Source organism: Syngnathus floridae, chromosome 1 (genome assembly GCF_059516105.1).
Source record: "Syngnathus floridae isolate MCC-2025c chromosome 1, RoL_Sflo_1.0, whole genome shotgun sequence".
NCBI lineage: Eukaryota > Metazoa > Chordata > Actinopteri > Syngnathiformes > Syngnathidae > Syngnathus > Syngnathus floridae.
In genome coordinates this window covers 3,047,283-3,062,500 of record NC_142413.1, presented here as the reverse complement: position 1 = coordinate 3,062,500, position 15,218 = coordinate 3,047,283, and the positions used below count along the sequence as shown (strand labels likewise).

General features: G+C 45.4%; 1 protein-coding gene across 5 annotated transcripts in view; it reads left to right on the top strand.

Annotated features, from left to right (window-relative positions):
• The window catches only part of col4a6 (collagen, type IV, alpha 6), a 51,131-nt gene that overhangs the window by 27,014 nt on the left and 8,899 nt on the right, over window positions 1–15,218 (top strand). For 4 of the 5 annotated variants that reach the window (XM_088387185.1, XM_088387268.1, XM_088387344.1 and 1 more), the window contains exons 6-27: window positions 5,009–5,086; window positions 9,442–9,576; window positions 9,690–9,734; window positions 9,838–9,957; window positions 10,041–10,103; window positions 10,380–10,415; window positions 10,500–10,562; window positions 10,642–10,677; window positions 10,751–10,792; window positions 10,856–10,945; window positions 11,092–11,145; window positions 11,220–11,282; window positions 11,363–11,407; window positions 11,480–11,533; window positions 11,647–11,716; window positions 11,862–11,972; window positions 12,046–12,213; window positions 12,452–12,502; window positions 13,237–13,323; window positions 13,403–13,557; window positions 13,632–13,814; window positions 13,893–14,076. In XM_088387185.1, the coding sequence (XP_088243311.1) occupies window positions 5,009–5,086; window positions 9,442–9,576; window positions 9,690–9,734; window positions 9,838–9,957; window positions 10,041–10,103; window positions 10,380–10,415; window positions 10,500–10,562; window positions 10,642–10,677; window positions 10,751–10,792; window positions 10,856–10,945; window positions 11,092–11,145; window positions 11,220–11,282; window positions 11,363–11,407; window positions 11,480–11,533; window positions 11,647–11,716; window positions 11,862–11,972; window positions 12,046–12,213; window positions 12,452–12,502; window positions 13,237–13,323; window positions 13,403–13,557; window positions 13,632–13,814; window positions 13,893–14,076 (1,933 nt within the window). The remainder of the gene's footprint in view (window positions 1–5,008; window positions 5,087–9,441; window positions 9,577–9,689; window positions 9,735–9,837; window positions 9,958–10,040; window positions 10,104–10,379; window positions 10,416–10,499; window positions 10,563–10,641; window positions 10,678–10,750; window positions 10,793–10,855; window positions 10,946–11,091; window positions 11,146–11,219; window positions 11,283–11,362; window positions 11,408–11,479; window positions 11,534–11,646; window positions 11,717–11,861; window positions 11,973–12,045; window positions 12,214–12,451; window positions 12,503–13,236; window positions 13,324–13,402; window positions 13,558–13,631; window positions 13,815–13,892; window positions 14,077–15,218) is intronic. The other variant, XM_088387432.1, reaches the window with a different exon arrangement.

Here is a 15,218-nt window from a genome sequence, read left to right as displayed (position 1 = left end):
AAGTCATGGAGAGACATCAAATGAGCCATGGTGGCTGTAACTCGAATTTCCTCTCTGTCGCCCCCAGTGGCCAAAGTGGGGGTTTTCGCGGCGGTGGGCTCTCCCGATAACAAGCCCACTGAACATCTGTACGGTGTGTGGCGGCAGTGCCAGAAATGTGTGTTTACTTTCCACCGGCGGGTGTGGAATTCGTCAGTGTGTGCGTGCGGGGCGGCATCGCACACACAGATCAGTCGGAAATACACGGAAAATGTGTCGGCTGGTGTCCGTCCTTTTTTTTGTTTTTTTTTAAATGACACTTTTGAAGAAAGGGGTGGCGGGTTCGTTGCTAAAAATAGGCTCTGGCGAGGTCAGCGGGTCAGGCATGGTCCGAGGAAGCAAAGTCTTGTTTTGGGACAAATGTTTTGGGACGACTTTGCTTCCATCCCTTTGTTGTTCTTCTGTAGTGCCCGAATACTTGTACGGCTTCCCTCATCATTGTAAACACTCCCAACTCCCGGGGGGGAGTAAATCGGAGACGCAAGTGAAACCGTACCTCCCGTTGGAGGTGGCAGTGTCACCAATTCCTCCGCTTTTCTTCTCCTTTCAGTCCCATCTGTCTGCCATTACACTTTCTTTTCATCCCGCGTCTGACGCCTCTGGTGCATTTCGTCTCTATTGTCCGCCTCCTCAGTTCAGACGCACCCCCCCCCCTTGACCCCCCCCCCACCCCCCTTCAGAGATGCGGGAGAAAGCGGGGGTAGTTATCACAACACATCGCTTCACGAAACTGTGTCCAAAAAAAAAATAATGCAAAGAAACCGCGGCTGTGTCGGATTTAACGTTGCCCTACAAAATAAAATCGGGGAAATGTAAGGAAAGGATGCAAGGAAGAAGTTTGCCATCTATTATTTTGTATCCCGTTGACGTCAACAACGTGCTACGCTAATGGGCTAATATAGCGCATCGTACATCTTGTTGTCTTCACCACAAATTGGAAATAAAATCTACTCCTCTGTAGATTTATATTCTTTCACAGAAGTAGACTCGGGGAAATGTTCGCACTTGCTGTTTAGTCAGGCCCTGTCTTAACATTTATGCTTGGAATTAAAGTTTGTTTTATCAACAGTGTTAAGAGGAGCTTGATTCATCGGCCTAATAATCCACCGTTAGCTAAACGTTAGCGACCGATGCTCAAACAGACCAGGCATGTTTACTTGCGGGGCCATAAATCCACAGATAGTAGCAACATTTACATGATTCATTTAGATGAACACTCTTTTTATTACTTCCAAATGGTCCTGAGACTGTAATTCCGCCAAGCAGGTGTGCTAAAATGCGAGATTTATTGTCAGGATTAGCTAATGAAACTATTCGCTAATAAAGTTACATGAGTGATGCTCAGGGCAGATTTGATTGACATGGCAACACACAGAGGCTGAAATATGATTGGATAGAAACAAAAATCTATTATCCTCTTGTACTTCAAACAAGATTGAATTGCCTTGGGCGGCGAACGCACTGCTTGAACTTACTCGAGCACTTTTAGTGGAAACATAAAATACACAAGCATTTATCCGGCATGCCCGTTCTCGCATTGCTTCATTTTGGGCTCCAAAAATCACGTTGGAATAGTTGAAATACTACAGAGGCGCATCCACATGGAGCGGCGAGAGTGTGAGCAAGGCCGGGCAGGTTGTTTGCTAATCCTGTCTAATAGCAATGTTTGATCCTCCTGGCAATGGAATTATCATGTCTTTTTTTTTTTTTTTTAAACACAATATTTGGGTCAAAGTTGAAATTTGGATTGAAGGTGTTTGGTGGTGCGAGTCATGTAGCTATACTTTTCCGTGCGACAGCAGGTCGGCGTCAAACATTTGTTGTCAAACGCGACTCGTGCTGGGTGGCCCCGCTTCCGGGAACTGGGACGCACGCGAGCCTGCGTATGGAATAAACAGTAAAGCGGGAACGCCGCCACACGGCCAAACACAGCTGGTTAATCTCCCGCCGCGGATGTCAGGGTCACACACGGAGCGGGGAAGAAGAGGAGGATGAGGTTTGAGAGGAGGAAGAGGAAGGGATGTGATAAGGGAGATTTGAGAAAAGGGAGGAAAGGACGATCAAAGCTGATGGTTTCCCTTTTTTGCACATTTCTTGTCTTTATTGCATAGTCGCAAAATCATTTGGGTGAAATTTCCACATGAACCTGAAATGAAAACATTTTTTTTACAGGTAATTCTAATTGGATTTTCTCTAATCTTTCGAATATCTGTTTCATATTTTAAGATTGATTTTCTTAACAACTCTATTAACTAGCCTCAAGCTAGTTTTGAGTTTGTCAAAATTTGATCCTTTTTTCATGATACACAACTTTTACGGTATTTTTTGGGATGCACGCTCATCCCTTCCAGAAAATAAACGGCCAAATCACTAATTTTTAGAAAAACAAACACAAAGTCCCGGTGACAAAATTTAGAGTACGAAAATTGTCAAAAATCCAATCTTAAGAAAACTAGGGCATCAATTCTATGACATTAAAGATGTCGTAACAATCTGGCTTTAAACAGACCTACACTGCAAATTACTGACAAATTTGCAGAGAAATTGAAAGAAACACTTCCCTCCCAATCACAGCCTTCACCTTCTAACCTCACTTCCAAATAAGGAATTCCATCATCTTTATTCCCCCCCTCCCTTCCACAATAAACACTCATGTCTCATCATGCTACATACTCGCTATATGGCTCGGCGACTTTTTTTTTTTTTTTTGTGGGTGGGGTAACCTGAGACATCATGATAACATCTGCAGAGCCTATAGCAGCAAGCGGGCAAGTTGAGGCATTGGCTGTCATCCTCAAGCTCCCGCTCAGATGTTAGAAGAAGAAGCGGCAGAAGACATGCTCAGCGTCCTCCACGCACGACTGTTTGGACAGTAGAGCGCGAGCAAGCACAGCAGATAGATCGGATGGCTTCATCACCTGCTGAATGATGCCGAGCATAAAGATGACAAACGTAGGGGAGGCCTGCTCAGTCGTGTCAGTGTTTTATCAGGAAATTTATCAGCGGGAAAAATATTGGCTTAATTTTGTTCTTAGTCAACATGATGCCCGAGTTGCCTCTCAAGCAGACAGATTTGTTTCAATCGTTGGAATGAAAGGTGTACAATGGTAAAAAAAAATCAAGGCAACATCAATAATTTGCATTTTACTGCATTCCAAGAATTTGGAATGCCATTTATTTTATTTTTATTAACTCATTCACTGCCAACCTTGGATGTCTATAACCATCAATGGCACTGAATGAGTTAATCTTATAAGTATTATATCAGAAAAGGGAAAAAAAAAACATGCTGTAACTTTAAGGATAAATAATACATCCGGATTTATACATTTAGTGTGTTCTGCCTCAGGTTCTGCGGGGCTTAGCGTCCATTTGCTCGTCTGATCCTTCACTTTCAAGTCCGGGTGTGGACAGCAGCACCTGGATGAGGATCAGTGTCTTTTGCACGTCCCTAACCCCCACCTCAGGCCTCGCTAATCACTCCGAGGACAATGTGACATAAGCCCAGCCGTCCTACGTCAGGAATTGTTTGCACGTATGGGGATCAAATGGTGCCGCTTAGAAAATAAGTAATATTGTTTTTCAAAAAAGGAAGGACGTGAAATCAACATTCCTGCGTCCGGTTTTCTCTGACTGTGAGCCCAAAAAGTCTCCGTTCCCAGGCTCATTTTCTTGGCCTCCTTCTGTCATCGTGATTAGAAGAGTTGAGGAGATCAGAGGGAGCGAGGCTCGGACCTGCACCGCTGATCCCGCCCCCTCCCCACCCCCACCACCACCCAGGCATTGTGCCAAACTTTTCCTCGTTGCATATTATCCGCTCCCCTTCCATCGTCACATGCCAGTAATCTTAAGGTAATTGTTAATAGGGACAAACACACACCTTGTTGCTCTCAAATGTGAAATGACCCCCCCCCCCTCCAATATAGAAAGACAAATCCTTTTAAACTCATTAAAATGCACTTTAACTTGCCCAAAACATTGACTTGTCATTAATCTGTTACAACTTCCTTCCCAAAACAGCAAGAAAATGGTTGTATTGTGTATTTTGATGAGGAACACAAGGACTCCATAATATTGTGTTATAATTTTGTTTTTCAGAAATGCAAAATGTACTTTCAGTTTGTAATTGTGTTTATATTTTATTCTTCAATCTTTTGTTATCAATGATATCCTTGATTATAAAGGGTGAACATTTTTTTTTTTATCAACAACACTCAGCTCGTCAGTACGCCACTAATATCAGTCATTCTTCTCAGAGGATAAAGAATATATTGTCAGTAAATTTGGAAAAATTGCTCACAATTACCAGCTTGTATCTCAAGTCAATTAGCGGTTAAAAACTCATATTTCCTGAACTGATAGCTTCCATTTCTTTTCCCAGGCCTTTTTATGTGCGTTCTAGACCAGCTTACATTGACTTATGGGGGTCCAGAAGGTCTTGACCCAGCTTGTTATAAAGACCAAAAACACATTGCCACCTTATTTTCTCATAACCTTCATCCCACCAGCATGTCCCACCAGTGCCCTCCACCTCTCCTTTCATCCCCAGATCATGCTGGAGGGCCACCTTTGACCCCAAATGGACTCAGAAACAACATCGGGTCATACGTTCATACAGAGGTGTTGTTCAAATTCTCGGTGGGGAGTTTAAATTGACATTTTCAGCCATCAGCCGCTCACTGTGAGGCCTAACGTGAACAGAGGCCTAATGTATACTTCACATGATCTTTTGTCACTCACATGTCAGCTTATCAAAGCCTTCTTTATGCCTCCGATCAAGTCTGAAAGCGCTGTGTGATGTTTGCGAGCCTTCTCAGGAATGCCACCCTGAGGTTAATCTGCAGTTCACTGCGAGTTTATAAGATGCAAAAGCTTCATAGGATGCTGTGTGAAGCAGAGGGAAAAAAACGATACGACGGCGATCAAATCTCGAACGGAAAATGAGCTGTCCACTTGTTTGTGTGCGCAGGGGGACAATTCCAACGAGCCGTGTTTCGGTTTGGACTGCAGCCGAGGATGCAGGTGCAACCCAGAAAAGGGAGCGAGGGTGAGTCTTTTTTTTTTTTTTGCTGTTCACATCCAGCAACAACAATTACCGTGTGACAGCGAAAGGCTACACTTACTGTACCCGCTCGCCACTATACACCACTTTTGTTAAATAACAGCGACGCCCAACCACTTGAGGCGAAATGATATGGCTCCTGTTGCTAACTTACCTTTAACCGTCATTGTCAGAAATGATTACATTATTGTTAGATATTTATGTATTTATATTATTTTTACATGTTTTTATTTTATTCTTTTATTTATTTATATTTATATTCCTATATCAATATATATTATTTATACAAGCGGCTTAATTTGCACTTGGCGGGACAGCTCTAACACTCAAGCCATGCTGGAAAAACTTGAATTTAAAAAGTGGAAACATATTCTCTTTATTTTTTTTTTTTTTTTTTTTACTTTATTTAGTTTTTTAAAAGCTTCTTTAGTATCAGGAAAAATCAATCAAATCCCAGAACGGGAATTGTATAACAGCTGACATTTTTATTTTAAGGTCATTTCACTCAGCTATACTCGAAAGCAGCTAGCTAGTTTGAAAAGTTTTTGTTAGGCAGTTAACGGGGGGGGGGGGGGGGCTAACGTGGTGACATTAGCTGTGAATCCATTGCTGATGCCTGGGAGAGGGAGGGTCCGTTCCCCCAGGTGATGTCCAAACACACCAAAGAGACGCAATCCAGATGTGCTGTTGGCTTCTCATTATGAACAGCCGAGGGGGCTTTGCCTTCCGAAGAGGGTCTTTAGATCTTTATTTATACTATGGGTGCCATGTTGGATTCATTTGATCTGAAAACATCCTCTCCCGCTGGGTGAACAGCAAAGGCCTAAGAGATCATTCTTGAAGTCAACCAAAGCGCCCCAGCAAAATAACTTGCGCCAAGTTAAAACAACTAAGCCTTTGCATTTATTGACACAAGGATGGAGAGTTAAAGAAGACTAAACAGACCGTCATGGATGAGGGGAGGGGGGGGACTTCAAAATAAGGGCGTAAGAGCAATAAAACCTCTCTATAGGCTCCCTCGATATAAATCAGCATCTCTTTAGAGTTCTGTAAGCTGTCTAAGTTTTTGGGTGCAAAAGGCAGCAAAAAAAAAAAAAGAGCAAGAGTGAGGCTTGCCGTATTAACCGCATGCACACAATGGCTCCGATTGCATCCAGATAATGAAAGTTGGCAGCAGCACCAGGCAAGCATGAATGATGACTTTGATCTACTTTCAATATGACCGCCCCATCGCTCATTCTGTGTGTGTGAGCTATATGCATGGCTACTCTTCTGTGTGTTTGTGTGTCGTTTGTGTCGTGATGTACACACTAATGTACAGGGGAGTCTTATCAGCCGCAGCCTTTCATCCAAACATTTTTTCCCGGCTCAGACGCATGCAGTTGGGGCCCCTCCATGGCATGTTATCAGCCTTTTGAGGTTATGGGCCTTTTTTTTTTCTTCTTCATGTCCCTTATAAACACACTCGTGTGTGTAGAAATGGCGGAAAACGATGACAGACACACATACACACTTCCGCATAGGAGAGACAGAGTGTACGCGTGCATGCGCGTGACTGAGCGATTGTGATTGTGTGTAGGGGGGGGAGAGAGTGTGTGTGATGGTCTATTATGTAATAAATCCTATTAAAAAAAAAATGCATGTGTGAGTATGTGAGGGAATGAGTTTGAGAGTGTGTGAGAGTGTGCGTGTGTGTGCCATAGAATGTTAGTGAGAGAGCAATCGAATAGGTGTGTGTGAGAGAGTAATTGTGTGTGCCAGTGTAAGTGTGATCCTGAAAGGAGGAAAAATGTGTGAAGTAATTTAACACACGCACGCAAACGCAAAGAATCAAGCAGCAAAATGCAGAGTGGCTTTTCCTGCCTGCTGAATGGCCTCTTCTGATGCACTCTACCGCCCTCGCGTGGCTCACTCCGGAATTGCAACCTATTAGAAACGTCATTTCAAGCGTCTCTGAAAACTTTTCCCTCTGCATTGAGAAACGTTGCAATGAATGGGAAAAGATGACGTAGGGCTGAGCGTGCATTGAATGGAAATTTAGAAAAAAGGCGTATGTCGACACGAGAGTTGAAATCACCTCTGACTTTCTCAAGACAAACACGCACGCAAAAGTTTACACACGTGCAGGAATGCGCAAGACTGCTTATTAGCAGTGATTTTGCAGGCTCTCGCTGATATCGGCAATTTACGATCCATTCAGAGCTCCCGAACTCCACAGAAGTTGAGTGTGGTCGTTAAACATGTAGGCACTCCTTGACTCTTACAATTCGGGGGCGCATATTCGTGTCTGTGCAATTATATTTCTGCGCGCGTATATTTATGCTATGTCTAAATCGGTGCTTGCAAGCTCACAAATGCCAGATTATTTCATGTTTTATAAGATTATCCTATAAGATTATCCCGTGATCCGAGGTGTTTTGGAAATTAAATTGTTCTGGTACGAAACGGGTCAGCGTCAACATTTTGAAATATTTAACGTATTCAATATGTAAAAGTATTCAAATGTTTGGGGAAAGCTGACAAATTGTGTCGTGAAACGAAATGTAGGTTGTCAAGACGTGACCTGACGTGTCAATTAAAACAAACATGACATTCATGTACTCAATGTTGACTTTGGAAAGTTTGCTTAGTTGTTTGCCAGCTATCATTACGGAATTGACGTGCTAACAGTTAGCAGTGATCAATAGTGGCTGTTTTAGAAGCGAGGGATATTTCAAACAAACCTGCAGCAACACGTAGACAAAAAATGAGTATGTATTGCGTTTGGCTCTGCGTGACTATATTACACTGCCTCCTAGTGGCCATGATGAGCACATCATCATAATTATCTCGCTCCCAAATTGCGCTTCATCAAAAAAAATATTCGTCATCTCGGTGAAATTCAGACAAATCTTTTCTGTCATTTATTATCTGTTGTATCTGTGCGTCCGTTTTCCAGCAGAGTTTAAAGGTCAAGGTGCCACAGCTGGAATTTTGCTCTGAGCCTGCACCCCCATAGTCCACCAAACCCATTCATTTGCCAAATCTCCCCTCCACCAAAATCACCAGCACCAAATTCTGCCCCCATCACTATCCTACAGTGAGCATGCAGTGTGACAGTTAAATCTTCGCCCCGCCACCAGAACAATACGAGCGGTTAAACCCCCCGACGGCCTGAGGGTGGACATCCAGGACAACACGCACACTTTCACACACACACTCGTCCGTCCCGAAACTATCTGTCCGAGCGCTCTCCCGCTCCAGGAAGTGAGGCAGGACCTCGATGGGAGCGCTAAGTCCAGAGAGCTTAGCCGCCCCGAATAGGCCCCTTTGTGCCCTTTGTGCAGGAGGGGATTTGGGCCTACAAACTGACCACTCTGCTGGAAGATGATGAGGGTGGAAGGTCCGCTGAGGGCTGACCGGAACGTTGACTCTCTGGCACGAAAACACAGACCGCTTCCAAACGGCCCGACTCGTCTGCTTAAAGCAGGGTCTCCCAACCTTCGTTAAGCCAAGGCTAATAATTTACATTCAAGGAATCTCACAGCACACCTTTGAGATGTTTATCCATCTCCCCATGTCAACTAGTACTTGGCCTTCCAAATCAAACGTGACCCCGCGCCTAAGCCGGAAGGCCTGGCGTGAGAGAAAGTGGCACTCCTGCCCTGGTTTCCTCCGTGTGAAACCAGGTGTGGAGGCAAGATGGAATCCAGACGGCGCTGACAGGGCTGACTTTACCTCGCGCAAACCCTCTCATCACGTCAACACGGTTGCCCCGAGGCCTCCGGCACGCCCACGCTGGTCAAGTCAAAGGCGGGATCGCTGTCTGCTCGTTATTAGTTGTCACAACATGATTTTGGAGGTTCACCTAAGAGTAAAAACAAAGTGGATGCAAGCGGTCTATTGCGCTTTACGTCAATATGCATTCAATGTAGTATTTTTAAACAATATATCAAGGCCTCAAGTTGATTTTTTTTTTTTCATCTCTGCAATCAAATTCGCTGACATCTGACACGCCCTTCACCTTCCTCCTTCCGTCTCTGGTGTTTCCGCTCACCTCCTTAAATGGGGACTAATGGGTTTGAGTGTCAATCATCTTGATGTGTGTGTGTGTGTGTGTGTGTGTGTGTGTGTCTCTGTCTGTCTGTCTGTCTGCGCACATTGAGATTTTCATTGCATTTTACTGCCACCGTGTGGTGAAAATGTAGAGGTGCACACTGAAAAGCGCTACTCTTTGATTTGTATTCATTTATAGATTTTTATAGCTAAAACTTTTTTTCCCTCCTTACCTCAATAATTTGTAACGTGGGTTACACTTGATAACAACACTAAACTCATGACCTTATCTTCTTTCTTCTCAGGGTCGTCCAGGGCCCCTGGGGGAGGTTGGTCAAAGTGGGCCAGAGGGGCCCCGTGGCGGCCTGGGGCCTACGGGACCCAAAGGCGAGAAGGGCCACATTGGCTTGAAAGGACCATCTGGCCCGAAAGGAGACAAAGTGGGTGTTGTAGACTTTGACACAGTTGCCATCTTGTTCATCACATACAAGGAAATATCTTAAAACTCAACAAAATGTTATCATGTCATTGATTGATTTGATTGATTCAACAGGGACCAATGGGAGTACCAGGATTTCAAGGAAATGATGGCGTACCTGTAAGTAGGCACAATGCAAGAATAAAAAAAATCTAAGAGTAAATGATTTGGGATGGACGAGTACCAAACCGTATTCGGTTTTGATTTTTCCCGGTGAACGTAGGGTCACACTGGTCAGCAAGGTAGCCGAGGACAACCAGGACTGGACGGGTGTAACGGGACCAGAGGCGAGCCCGGCTATCCTGGTTACGGCACCGGAGCGCCCGGACTACCTGGTTTTGCAGTAAAGACCGATCCGCTTGTTTCGCTCTGTTTTCTGTTTTTTTTTACCTAGTACTCAGTAACGATGTTGTGGTGCTTCCCCAGGGACCCATCGGGCCAAAGGGTCAGAAAGGAGAACCTCGATACATTACTGATGATGGCGTCACTGTGAGTTCTCACTGACAATTTCTTAAAGTTGTGTCAACCACCTGGCAAAATTGTTAAGGATATTTCATGAGTCATAGCTTGCAGTAATTGCTTATGGCCACCAGAGGGCAGCAAAGTAGCTGCTATTTGATATTTGAACAACTCTTGGAATCAGAGATAGCCAGATAATTCAGACAGTGAGAAAGACAGTCTGTACTGATTTTCTCTTGCATTTTTTTTTTTTTTGTCATATTAAGTATCTTTGCGCAGCCTTCTCAAACTTTGTGTTTGTTTCAGAGTTTACCTGGCCTTCCAGGAGAAGACGGTCGACCTGTAAGATTTTGTACTGTTACAACAATTCCCCCATTTTGTGTTCCCCATCTTCATCTAAATTTGAAAATGTCTTTGTCGCTGCAGGGCGCCAGAGGTCCCGATGGCCCACTCGGCTTCCCTGGCCCACCCGGGCCGGAGGGATATCCCGTATGTCGAGAAAACTGCTCCCCCCCCTTTCTTGTGTTGTGAAATAAATGTTGAGTGAGGTTGTGTTGTTTGTTTTCAGGGACCACCTGGTCCTCCAGGTCCACCAGGGCCAATGGTAAGTCCACAAACAAGCAATCTGCGTGACTTTGTCATTTTTGAAACCTCTCCAATTGCAACTTTTGTTTCAGGGGAGTCGTAGTGACGGATATCAAGGCGAAAAAGGAGACAAGGTATGTTATTAAAAATCCGTCCATCCGGTTATCTCTCTTGATCCGATCTATTTTGGTCTCCAGGGTGACTTGGGGCTTCCGGGACCGAGTGGTACTCCAGGTGACGGGTCTCTAAGAAGCGAGCAAACCCTCACCATCTATAAAGGAGATAAGGTAAGAAAGATCCGGCGTATTCATTACAGGAAATGATACCACTTGTCTGACTTTTCACATTTTCTGCAATAATTATTGAAATTAATTAACAGGTGTTTTAACGTGACTTCAATCCAAGCTGACTTTTCTTTCTTCTACTTTGTAAGGGTGAACCCGGCCTGAAGGGGGTCCGTGGCTTCCCTGGGAACCGCGGCCTCCCTGTAAGTGCTCGTCCTCCAAGGCTGTCTGTACAACTTTGGGTTTGTCAACATTTGTGGTTTTTCTTCAACTTCAGAGTCCTTTTGGTTTCCGCGGCGAATTCGGAGAGAAAGGAATACCCGGATACCCAGGGGCAAGAGTAAGAACTTCACGTCTTCATATTCAATCGAGATTGAGAGTATTATGCGTCTTGTTTGTTATTTATTATGTTGTCTTCAGGGTCCTCCGGGTTTTAACGGACCTCCTGGCCTACCAGGACAAAAGGTAGACATTCACATTTATTTGGATTGTTTTACCTCATTGGCTGAGCTCAATCAAACATCTGTTATGTCACAGGGATACATTGGAACTCCAGGTTTCCCCGGACAACCCGGATACACCGGACCCAAGGTAGGACGCAAGGTTTTCATTTTTTTGCAACTTCCTTAATTATTCTAATTTTAGACGGTCAAGCTTGGGTTGTTCATTTAAGCAAAAAGTTGTCAATGGCGAATGTCTTTTAGGGAGACCAGGGAGACCCCGGAATCCCAGGACCTCCTGCTTTTGTCGGCGGTCCTAGTACATCTATTCAAGGTAAAAAGCCCGACGGTTTACGTTCCTTAAGATGTCGGCGGGAAAACAAACACCCTAGTCCAGTGCACCTGAAAGACTTAACTACGATTTTGTTTAGGCTTGTACTGTTGATGTTTTTCCTCCAAATATTTTCTTGGGCTCCCAGGACCACCGGGTGAGCCAGGCTTTAACGGGCTTCCAGGTCCTCCCGGTGACCAAGGACCTCCTGGATTTCCAGGCCCGCCAGGCCCACCAGGTCTTGGGGGCTTCGATACAGGTAACATGGCCCAGACCACTCTTAGAAGTATGCATGTCGTCATTTTGATAAATTGTCTTTGGTTTCTTGTCAGGAGGCCGTCCCACTTTGGGTTTCAGAGGCACCCCGGGCCCAAAGGGAGAGAAAGGCAGCCCCGGCATACCCGGCTATGGCGTCGAAGGACTCCCTGGCTCCCCTGGACTTCCAGGGATCCCGGGACCTCCCGGACCTCAGGGACCACCCGGATCACAGGGGACACCCAGTATGTTGACACACGACCGGTTCATAAAAATTCTCTTTCATCATAGGTGCGGATCATCACGTTTGTTTTTTTTTTTACTGTGAAGTTTTCTGTTGATGATTGCATTAACCTCGTGTTAGGGATGCAGCAGGCAGGCGTTACGTTTGCTATAAAACCAATGAATTCAAGGCATGAAAGCCAGTTGTAAGTGCAGCTGCAAGACAGAAATCCCGGCTGACTGACTTTACTGTCCTCCAAGGCCGACCCGGTGAGCCCTGCGTCATCTATCCCGAGGGGGAAAGGCCCACTGGTCAGTCAAATTCAGGTATCCCCCGGGCGGCAGCCATATTGCCATGGTCACAATGGCAATATTTTTGCTCGCCTGGGCGAATAAATCGATAAGAAAGCAGCCCAGCAAACTCAACTTTCAGCAGGCGATAGCTTAACTCTTTTGATTCTGTGCAAGGTGGAGCGGTAAGTTTTGCTTACTGGTCTTTTGACTGCAAGCTGCTTTTCTCATCTTTGGCCACAGGGTGTCGCCAGTGAACATAATTCATTGATTTTACTTGCAAGTAGGAAGGACACATGCAGCAACAGTTCCTGTTTGCATTCATTATATTCATGCAGTCATTGCAAAATAAAAAAACACAAATCACATTTTCACCAAATGTAGCAATGTAAAATCAGTGAATTTTGTTCATGCTTAATGTAAAGCTGTGTTATATTGAAATTAAAAAAAAGAAACAATCTACTGCTTAAAATAACCTTGCAGTTTAAGCCTGTCAAAGCTGTCGTGGCCAATGAGCAGCGACTAACCCCGATTTCACACTGTGTCGCAAAGCTGCGCCGTTCTACTCGCTCATCATGTCCCTGGAAAAGTCTTTATTTCAAGACCTAATGTCAGAATTGACATTGCTGATTTACATTTTGTTCCCTGATTATGCGCTCATTAGCAAACAGTGTGAAATCGGAAAGCCATGCCATTTCTAGGCTTATAAAGTCGCTCCTGTTGATTCTCAGTTAAACGTGCGCGTGTCATTGCAGTTTCACCTGGAACCAGCATCCCGGGGGTCCCGGGATTGCCTGGTTCCCGTGGACCGCAGGGAAACCAAGGATACAAAGGCTTCAGAGGTACAAACCACCGATGAATCCGCTGCTGAGCACTAACGGATACTTTTGCTCTTCTAACCCGTCCCGTCCACCCCACAAGGGGATCCCGGTGACTGCAACTGTATCGGAGGCGGCTCCTCAGGGCTGCCCGGGCCTACTGGACGTCCGGGCACCCCGGGCAACCCCGGCTTCCCAGGGTCAAAGGGGGAGTCCGGTGACCCCGGCTCACCTGGCTTTGGGGGCCAGGGAACACCTGTGAGTAAAGTTCGAACCGAAATGTCCGTGTACTAGTCCGGCCCAATCCCAAACAAATTGTGATCTTCCCTCAGGGTCGCGCTGGTGAACGTGGTTTCTTTGGCCGCAAGGGAGAAAAGGGAGCGTCTTACTACACCAACTATGGTTTTGGAGTAAAGGGAGAACTCGGAGCAACTGGGCCCAGAGGGCCCACAGGAGAAACAGGAACACCAGGCAGGGACGGATCACCAGGCTTCCCCGGACCTCGCGGGCCCCCAGTGAGTGCTTCAGTAAAAAATCAAAACATCCAAAGAAGCTGCTTGATAAACATTATGAAATGTAAATCTCCTCTCCAGGGCGACGTCGGCATCGGCTCACGCGGAGAGAAAGGTTTCCCGGGCTTCCCGGGTGCCAAGGGTCGATCTGGAGGGCCCGGCGAGCCCGGCGCCGGCTTTGTGGGTACGCCCGGTTTCCGAGGAGAACCCGGGGAACCCGGTTTTCCGGGACTGCCGGGGACGCCAGGTTTGCCAGGACCAAAAGGTAAGTGGTAGCAGACGGACGATACCTGAGTGCTTGAGCGTCCGTGTGTCATATTCTCCCAACAGGTCGAAATGTGAATCAAACATCCGAGCGTTGCCCTCCTCTTGGTTCAGTAGTTACCGTAGCAACCACGCCCAAGCACTTTAGGAGGGTTACACGCCTACCTCGTGGAGTCACCCAAAAACCTCGGAAGGATTTCTCTCTCCCAAAAGCAGCTTCCTGCCCTTCCCGCCTCGGCTGCTGCAGCAAGCTGTTAACGTTACAATTAATGGTCTCCATTAATGAGCTTCTACACTTGCTCTATAATCTCTCTCGTTGATAAAGCGCTTTGTTAGTGCATTGATTGCTGCACTGTGATGAGAGTGAAAACCTGAACAGCCGCTGTGCTCCTTTAGCCTCAGAGGACGTGGATAACAATTTGATTTGGAGTCACTCAACTATTAGTATTATGACATTTAAAAAGGTGTCAAACTTTTTTGGGTGGGTCGAATTTCCCAGCAGGGGTCTGTGGGAACTGTGAAAATATTAGCAATTCAAAATCACCTCATTATATTTTTTTATTATCATATTTCTCAGATTTTTTAACTTTATCACAATATTTATACTCTCCGCTCAAGTTTGCTGACTTCCCACTGCACTCACCAGGCCGAGCCAAGCCTTTGAAAGTTGCTCACGTTCAAAGATACAGATACCACAGTGTCGCGTGAGTTTGGCGACCCCAAGTGGCCAACAGTAGCACCTGCATCTTGCGTACATATTTTGTATTGTCGGTATGTGAAAAAGTGTCTAAATAAGACCGATGAGAGAAAAACACAACCCTGGACTAAGCTCTGTATGGATTTGAAAAAAACCTCAGCAAACAAACAACTCAAATACTAGCATACATGAAAGTGGAGAGTTAGCAACAAACAGGACACACTTGATTAGCTTTGGTGTACACCAAAAAAATGACGTGGCGGCCCGGATAAGTTTGACACCTGTGCTTTTAAAGAGTCTCATAAAGGATTTAAAGTCTCTCGTCCTCCGAGGTCAAACGACACAAAGTTGGCTTATCTGCGGAAATGACTGTGTGCTGTCATAGCGCAATGCTAATGCTAAACAAGCCATTTTTGTGCTCTTTAATATGAAAGGTTATTGTCACG